At 48.7% G+C, this 9,018-nt stretch overlaps 1 protein-coding gene across 1 annotated transcript in view; it reads left to right on the top strand.

The window, feature by feature from the left end:
- The first annotated feature begins 212 nt into the window (after nt 1-212).
- Nucleotides 213-9,018, top strand: part of CRTC1 (CREB regulated transcription coactivator 1) — a 150,038-nt gene continuing 141,232 nt past the window's right edge. Inside the window, exon 1 of the mRNA XM_060232813.1 lies at nt 213-386. Coding sequence (XP_060088796.1) covers nt 258-386 — 129 coding nt within the window. The 5' untranslated portion in view covers nt 213-257. The remainder of the gene's footprint in view (nt 387-9,018) is intronic.

Here is a 9,018-nt window from a genome sequence, read left to right as displayed (position 1 = left end):
TCTTCCCTCTCTCCTTTCCCCACTATTCTGCCTGTTCTCACGCCTGCGCAGTTCGTCTCTCCGCCGCCGAGGGCATGCGCAGTGCCGGCCGCTCTTCCCCTCCGGGCTCCCTTCGCCTGGCTTCTCCTCTCTTTTCCGGCGGCCAGGCCTGGCCCGGCGCATGCGCGTTGGCGGCGCCTGGTCGTTGGCGGCGGCGTCTCGAGCGCTGACGGGGGGGGGGAGTCCGGAGGGGGGGGGAGGGATGCGGACGGGCAAAGATGGCGGCCTCGTCGAACAACCCGCGGAAATTCAGCGAGAAGATCGCGCTGCACAACCAGAAGCAGGCCGAGGAGACGGCGGCCTTCGAGGAGGTCATGAAGGACCTCAGCCTCACGCGCGCCCACCGGGTGAGAGGGGGGAGGGGAGGGGAGGGGGCGCCTCGCGGGGGACCCCTCAGGGAAGGGGGAGGGGAGGGGAGGGGCCGCCCCTCCTCTGCAGAAAGGGCGCCCTCAGCCTCCCAAATGGGTCGGGGGGAAATGGGGGGGGCTCTGAAGGGGGGGTGGGGAAATGGGGGTGAAGGTGGAGGGGCAGCTCCTCCTCTTCTCCCCCCCTCCTCTGTAGAAAGGGAGGGGGGCTCCCACAGCCTTCCCAAATGGGTCAGGGGGGAAATGTTGGGGGGGGCTCTGAAGGGGAGAAATGGGGGGGGCTCTGAAGGGGGCGGGGAAATGGGGTGAAGGGGGAGGGGCAGCCCCTCCTGCAGAAAGGGCGCCCACAGCCCTCCCAAATGGGTCAGGGGGGAAATGTTGGGGGGGGCTCTGAAGGGGAGAAATGGGGGGGGCTCTGAAGGGGGTGGGGAAATGGGGTGAAGGGGGAGGGGCGGCCCCTCTTCTGCAGAAAGGGCGCCCACAGCCCTCCCAAATGGGTCAGGGGGGAAATGGGGGGCTCTGAAGGGGAGAAATGGGGGGGGGCTCTGAAGGGGGTGGGGAAATGAAGTGAAGGGGGAGGGGCAGCCCCTCTTCTGCAGAAAGGGCGCCCACAGCCCTCCCAAATGGGTCAGGGGGGAAATGGGGGGCTCTGAAGGGGAGAAATGGGGGGGGCTCTGAAGGGGGTGGGGAAATGGGGTGAAGGGGGAGGGGCGGCCCCTCTTCTGCAGAAAGGGCGCCCACAGCCCTCCCAAATGGGTCAGGGGGGAAATGGGGGGCTCTGAAGGGGAGAAATGGGGGGGGGGCTCTGAAGGGGGTGGGGAAATGGGGTGAAGGGGGAGGGGCAGCCCCTCCTGCAGAAAGGGCGCCCACAGCCCTCCCAAATGGGTCAGGGGGGAAATGTGGGAGGGGGGGTCTTTGAAGGGAGGGGGGATGGAGAAATGGGGGTGAAAATGTGGGTGAAGGTGGAGGGGCTGCTCCTCCTCTTCTCCCCCCCTCCTCTGCAGAAAGGGAGGGGGGCGCCCACAGCCCTCCCAAATGGGTCAGGGGGGAAATGTGGGAGGGGGGGCTCTGAAGGAAGGGAGGTGGGGAACTGAGGGGCTCTGAAGGGGGTGGGGAAATGGGGGTGGGCAGCCCCTCCTCTGCAGAAAGGGAGGGGGGAGCCCACAGCGATCCCAAATTGGTTGGGAAATGTATGGGGGGGGGCTCTGATGGGTGTGGGTGGGGAAATGTGGGGGGGCTCTAAAGGGAGGGGGATGGAGAAATGGGGGGCTCTGAACGGGGGTGGGTAAATGGGGGTGAAGGAGGAGGAGCAGTCCCCCCTCCTCCGCAGAAAGGGAGGTGGGCGCCAGTAGCCATCCCAAATTGGTTGGGGAAATGTTGGGAGGGGCTCTGAAAGGAGGGGGAGTGGGGAAATTTGGGGGGGGGGCTCTGAAGGGAAGATGAGGAAGGAGTGGCATTTTCTCGGGGGGGGGGGACTCCCAGAATTAGAAACATCAGTCACCCTTCTCTGTGACTAGGTGAGGGGGTTTGGGGGGGTGATGATAGGGGACCCCCTTCCTCCTTCCCCCCCAAAAGAGGACTAGATGAGGAGGTTGGGGGGTGGATATAGGGGGACCCCCTCCTTTTCCCTGCAAAAAAGAAGATTAGGTGAGGGGGTTGGGGGGTAAGGATAGGGGGGCCCTCCTCCTGCCCCCCAAAAAAGACTAGGTGAGGGGGTAGGGGTGTGAGGATAGGGGGACCTCGCCTCCCCCTCCCCCAGAAAAGGGGGCATTAAAAACCGTTCCTAATTTAGAAAGCTGGGATTAAAAAAAAATAGAGGAGTGGGCGAATGTTATCGCTAAGAGCCCCCCTCCCACCTCTTGATGGATCTCCTTAGACAGGGAAGGGGGGGCGGTTCTGAGAGGAGATGCTGTCATGTCACTCACTGTCAATGTATAGGTAAGGGAGCAGACATAGGAAGGGGTGTGCGTGAAGAGATAAGGGGGCACTGATGTGGATCTCCTAAGGAAAGGGGATTCTCCAAAAGTAGCATTAATAACAGTTTCTCTCCCCCTTCCATATAAGTAAGGAAAGGGGAACGTGGGGGAACAAGAAGACCCCCTCTGGATCCACCCCCATCTTCTTGTTCCCCTACATTCCCCTTCCCTTCCCTAAAGTGTAGAAAGAATTACGTGGAAAGCAGGATCCATTAATAACCATTTTCTTCTTTAGCTATGGGGAAAGGAATCAAATCCTTTAGGCCTATGGGGACTGTTAGCAGCATCACAAGCTTTAAGGCAGGGAGGGGGAGCACCAGGTAATGCCCCCATACCAATTGATGGGTTTACTGAAATTAATAAATTGATATTCATTAGAGCAGGGGAAAAAGCTTTCCCTGGCAGATGTGAGGCTGGTGGAATTGCTCATTATGTATGTATGGAAGGTTTATTTTTTAAAAAAATAAATAAATGTACCTCTATATTGTGGGAACATGAGAAAAGGTAATAACACCCCTGTTACGTGAAGAGGAGCCAGTGAGGTCTAAACAGTGCTCCGACTAGCTCCCTCTTGGTTAATGGTTTGTTGAGAAATTAATATATTTCCCACGATGTTTATCAGAATTGGGGGTAATGAGCCACCTTCGTTTTAATGCGCACATTAGTGGCCCTCACTGTTAAGTGGGAAGTATAGTTGTGAGGAGTGGGGAACCATTCATGGTCTCACTTATGTGTGTGCCTGAAAATTGTATTTATGCGTATGTGTGTATGGGGAGGGCTAATAACAACCCCTTCAACAACTTATGTGGGAAAAGAAACAAATTCTGCCTCTATGCCTCCATTATGCGTATTGGTGAAAGAATGGTTAATGACCTCTGCCTCCATTTATGCATATCGGGGTGGAAGAGAGATTCACAAACCCTCCCTCATGGTATTTTGTGGGGGGTGGAGATAGAAACTAGGAGACAGTGGATGCATTACTTCTCTTCATTTACATGAATGTTAGGGAATTGTGAGCTGAAGGTTAATGTCCTCATTTTATGCATGTATCAGGTGGTGATAATCTTTCCCTGGAGCGCATATGGGAGGGTATTGTACAAGAAGGGCAATTATTGCATCTGTGCGGTTTTTATGTGTTTGAGGAGCGGTTAATAACTTCTGTTCATTAATGCCTACCGGAATGAATAAATCTTTCACATGTATGTGTGTTGGGGTGACTGTAAGGGAAGGAACTGGCTCAGAACCTCCCTAATTAATTACATTATAATTATTTATATTATATGTTTTATTTATATGTATGTGTGTGGTTTGTATGGTTCAGAACAGTTCATTAAAACATTGTTTACAAATTTAAAAACCCAAAACTGTCCAATCAAACCTGTATCAGTTAAAAAGAATAGCCCCCCCCTCTTCTGTTTTGTTTATAAGTTTCTGACTCCCTATCTGGAAGGGGTGGTTGTGAAGGCTTTTGTGGATATTCTTTGTTGTGCATAATTTTATGGCCAGTTATAATATACAGCAAGTAGATAGTGGGAATTCATTTGTTACCCATGTCTCTTGGTAATTTTGATAGGCTTGGGGGGGGGGTGTTAACCCTCTCCACACTGATTGAGCATCATAATATCTGTTTGCTCCAGAATTCGGAGTGGGGGAGGTTGAAGGTTTACTAGCCCAGATATCAGTGTCAAATTGTAAGGTGAACAGAAGGATACGTAAAAAAACAAAAAAGCCTTCAGTGTTTTAAATGTTTTGTACATGCAGTCTTTTTATGGGTTGCAGGAGAAAGGAAGGAAATTTCAAGACACTTTCTTCAGTGACAACTTTGAGGCTAGTATGTGGTTTGGGTTGCTTCTGTGATTGTTATTCTTAATAATAATACCTGTGGCTAGTCATTGAAGAGTTTGTATTAACAATTTCTGTGACAATGAACAATGGGCTCCTTCTTAAAAAATTGTGTACAACTATGGGGGGGGGGTGGAACGCAATTATAATTCCATTTGTTTACTCCCTCCCCCCACCAATCACCAGCTTGTCTTACAAATACAACTTGTGTCTCCTATGAGTAGCAGTATTACTGGGCTGTATGTACAGATGTCATCTCTCAATTGCAAAATGGTGGTTATTATTTCTGCCTGGTAAAGGTGGCCGCAAATGCCAGAGCCTTGTTGTTATAAGGTCCTGATGTAGAATGTCAGAAGGGTCCTGCAGCATCCCCAAGCTGGCACAGTTGAATGAGTGGATCACCATTTCCTGAAAATATAGCCCTTTTCTTGTTGGAAGATGTCTATTTATCCAAAAGATTCCCTCTTACTAGAGAAGGGCATCCTGCCTCATCTTCCCACAGGCTAAAACTGTAGATGGGTTTGGATCTACTTCAGACTCTCTGGAGTCAAGGATAGTGAATGGGTCTGTTAGATTTTTCCCTGTGTTAACTGATTGTAGATTGAATGGCCAGCTATGGTTTGTTGTCTTTGCGATGAGGAAGACTTTTCCCGGAAGACAGTTTGACTTTGGGTATCTTCTGGCCAAGGAACCAAGGATACAGTTAGCAGTTTGCTGGATAAATTTTTTTTTGGGGGGGGCGGGTTTGTGTGGAGGCTGGAAGGTGTAGCAATGCAGCTCGATTTTCTTCCAGCTGACTGGAAAGGAGATTGAATGGGGCTATGTAGTGTCAGTATAGTCTAATATCTGTTTAATATCTTTTACAGACTGCCCTTTCCATATGCTGAATAAGTTGAGTGGTCTCACTAAAGTCTTTATGCCCCCCCCTTTTTTGTTGTTGCATTAGACCACTGGAGAAATTCCATGTCATCTTAAAAGGTTTTGATTATAGACTTTTTCACAGAGGCACCCAAAAGCAGGCCTGCTTAATGGTGAACTACTTATAAGGGGTTACCCAAGCCCTCTCTGGTTCTTTTTAACTTCTTGTTGCTTTTGTTGTGTTGGGAGACTATTGTGGAATAATAGGTGTGAAGATACTAAGGACTAAATGGGTGCCAGCAGGTGAAGGGTTGTCTGCTGGATTCCGGATAAAAGGAAGTACTTCTTTACCTAAAGGGTGATTAACACAGGAGGTGGTGGCAGCTACAAGCATAGATAGCTTCAAGAGGGGATTGGATAAACATCTGGAGCAGAGGTCCATCAGTGGCTATTAGCCACAGTGTATTGTTGGAACTCTCTGTCTGAGGTATGTGATGATCTGTATTCTTGGTGCTTGGGGGAGTGGAAACAGTGGGAGGGCTTCTAGTGTCCTGGCCCCACTGATGGACCTCCTGATGGCACCTGTTTTTTTTGGCCACTGTGTGACACAGAGTGTTGGACTGGATGGGCCATTGGCCTGATTCAGCATGGCTTCTCTTATGTTCTTCTGTCTGGGGCAGTGATGCTCTGTCTTCTTGGTGCTTTTGAGGGGGGACACAGTGGGAGGGCTTGTAGTGTCCTGGCCTCACTGGTGGACCTCCTGATGTCACCTGGGTTTTTTGGCCACTGTGTGACACAGTGTTGGACTGGATGGGCCATTGGCCTGATCCAATATGGCTTCTCTTATGTTCTTATGTGACACAGAGTGTTGGACTGGATGGGCCACTGGCCTGATCCAACAGGGCTTCTCTTATGTTCTTATGTGACACAGAGTGTTGGACTGGATGGGCCACTGGCCTGATCCAACAGGGCTTCTCTCTTATGTTCTTATGTGACACAGAGTGTTGGACTGGATGGGCCATTGGCCTGATCCAACATGGCTTCTCTTATGTTCTTATGTGACACAGAGTGTTGGACTGGATGGGCCATTGGCCTGATCCAACATGGCTTCTCTTATGTTCTTATGTGACAGAGTGTTGGACTGGATGGGCCATTGGCCTGATCCAACATGGCTTCTCTTATGTTCTTATGTGACACAGAGTGTTGGACTGGATGGGCCACTGGCCTGATCCAACAGGGCTTCTCTTATGTTCTTATGTGACAGAGTGTTGGACTGGATGGGCCATTGGCCTGATCCAACATGGCTTCTCTTATGTTCTTATGTTTTTATGTTCTTCTTTTTGAACAGCAGTGGTTCTTGGGAAGATCAGAAGGAAGTTAACAGAGTGCATCTTCTTTCTGTTGCCCTGTTGCGTAGAGTCCTATGCAAATGCATGGAAGGGTTCTCCCTGCGTCTGGAATCACAGCGTCCTCTGTTCTGTCAACCATACAGCAAAGCAAAAACATACCGGTGTTTGCAAACCAGTGAGCAGCGAGGCTCCCTGAGCAATCCTTGGTGGTGGATAAATTCAGATGTGGGGTTTGTAGCGCTGTGACAAGTGCAAAACAGATATTATCCTCGCTGCACCTTAATTGGTATCCAGGGCTGGAAAGTGTGCTTCCTCCCGCTCCTTTTAGTCTCTTGCGGTTTTTGCAAAAACATGTAACTACAAATTATAGTGCGGTTATTAAAGCTGCACATCAGCTCTGTTCTTAACAGGGCACTGTTTTATTATTTTTTAAATAAAAAGTGCATTTCTTTGTTTAGATTTTATAGAACCTTGATTTTTTTTTTTATTACTGCCGTTCCCTTACCTGTTCTCCCATATGTACACTTGCACGTGTGTGGGTGTGTGACGTATTCTCGCCACTTACAAAATGTAGCATCTTGATATAGGAGGCCAGCCCTGGAGGGTTGAATTTATAAAGGAAGTTTCCAGTTCTGTGTTCCTTAGCGGTATGGTAATATAAATATGGTTTTTGTGGTTTTCGAGATAAGCAAGATAGGAAACAAAAGATTATGAACTCAGTTCATTTCTTTTTTTTAAAGTTATGGTACGGTTCTGGATGGACTCAGATGATAATGCTGTGTGTGTCTCTGGAGAGAGGATTTGAAGTTGCTTAGGCTTTCGGTTAACTTTGGTTTGCTGTCATCTTGGGACCAGTGTCCCCTTTAAGCTGAGTTGGCGTGAGTTAGCTCACAGATTTTGAGCCTCCAGCTCACAGGTTTTGTCTTCGCTCAGGGAGGATGACCTCAGAGCTTAATAATTTATGCAGTAGCTCACAACTTCAATGCCAGTAGCTCCCAGTTTTAATGCCAGTAGCTCACAAAGTAGAATTTTTGCTCACAAGACTCTGCAGCTTACAGGGAATATTGCTTGGGACCTGGCTTCACAGTACCTCCTCTTGAAGAACCTGTTTAGAAGGCATCTCTTTAATTAGCTTCATTTTTACCTTCATTTCCTCCCCCCTCCTTAAATCTCCAGCTCAGCAATTAGTTTTGCCAGAAATACACTCTGCAGAGCGAGTAGGGGGCCAAACCCCTCCCTGTTCTTCAGTGTAGCAGTTCTTGCTGCCAAGGTGGCTGGCTCCCTTTCCTCTCCATCCCCCTCAGCTCTAGGCTGGTGGCTGGAGGAGCCCCCTTCGTTGCTGCTCCCAGTTTTGGAGGTTCTTAGTGTTCTTCGAATGTCTTATGGTCAGGAATCAGTTGCAGAAGTGATTGTTCGTGTCTCAGCACTTGTCAAAACGTAATGTAGAATATTCACATGTGATTTTAGACCGCAGGTGGCTAAACTTGCTTAACGTAAGAGCCACATAGAATAAACATCAGATGTTTGAGAGCTGCAAGACATGAAGTTCAGACATTTGAGAGCCACAAGACAGGAAGGAAGGGAAGGGAGGAAGGAAGGAAGGAAGGAAGGAAGGAAGGAAGGAAGGAAGGAAGGAAGGAAGGAAGGAAGGAAAATAGACAGGGGAGAGAAAGGTGGGAAAAAAGCAACTTTAAATGCATTCTCCAAGCCACTGGCTGTCTTGGTTTGGAGGAGTGATTTAAAGAGAGAAATGCCTTCTCCAAGCAAGCCACGGGGTGGGGTGGGGTGGGGTGGGGGCTTAAAGAGCCACACAATATGTGTGAAAGAGCTACATGTGGCTCCCGAGCCACGGTTTGGCCACCCCTGTTTTAGACTGTTTGACTCTTTAAATCTAGCTTCCTACAATGAAGCCACTCTTGTATTGAGTTTGTGTGAAAACAGGTTCGCAAATAGCCTTTTGCCTGGCCAGCTGTGGTCAACTGCTCCAAGTGACCAGTCAAAGAACCTTTTGTAAACTGGAAAACTTGCTCCCCCCCCCCCCTTTTTGGTGTTTTTTTTTAAAGACTGTCAGTGTGCCACAAATGACCAATGCAAGTATAACTGCAGTCGAGTTCAGGAATCCATGTGTGGGCATATCTGGAAGACTGAACTACAGTGCTTTGTGGGATATGGGTTTGGCTGTCCTGAATGGCGGCTGGCAATTGACATTTGAGATTTCAGTTGTGTGTGTTTGATTTAGAATATTTTTTTGTTTTGCCTTTCTGCTATTGAAAAGGCAGTTGAGGTGGTTTAGAGTGTGAAATTAAACACCGAAACTGAAATATGGTGTTACAGTATAAAAATGAAAACATCATGAAAATGTTTGTAAAACAGCAATGAGACAACAGTTGAAAAGTTAACGAAAACAGCTGATAAAAGCAGCAGTCCAATAAAACCAGTAGTACAGCTTTTAAAACAGCATCAAATCATAGTATCTGAACACTCATACTTTCAGGAGCAGGGAATTCCACAGTCTGCAATCTAGAAAAGCCCTGTTTTAGCTGAAAAGGCTAATTCTTTATATTGATAAGCCAAGTGGGAACATAAGAG

Source organism: Heteronotia binoei, chromosome 2 (genome assembly GCF_032191835.1).
Source record: "Heteronotia binoei isolate CCM8104 ecotype False Entrance Well chromosome 2, APGP_CSIRO_Hbin_v1, whole genome shotgun sequence".
NCBI classification, from domain to species: domain Eukaryota; kingdom Metazoa; phylum Chordata; class Lepidosauria; order Squamata; family Gekkonidae; genus Heteronotia; species Heteronotia binoei.
The sequence above is the reverse complement of the archived record's forward strand: the minus strand, read 5'-3'. Positions and strand labels throughout refer to the sequence as shown.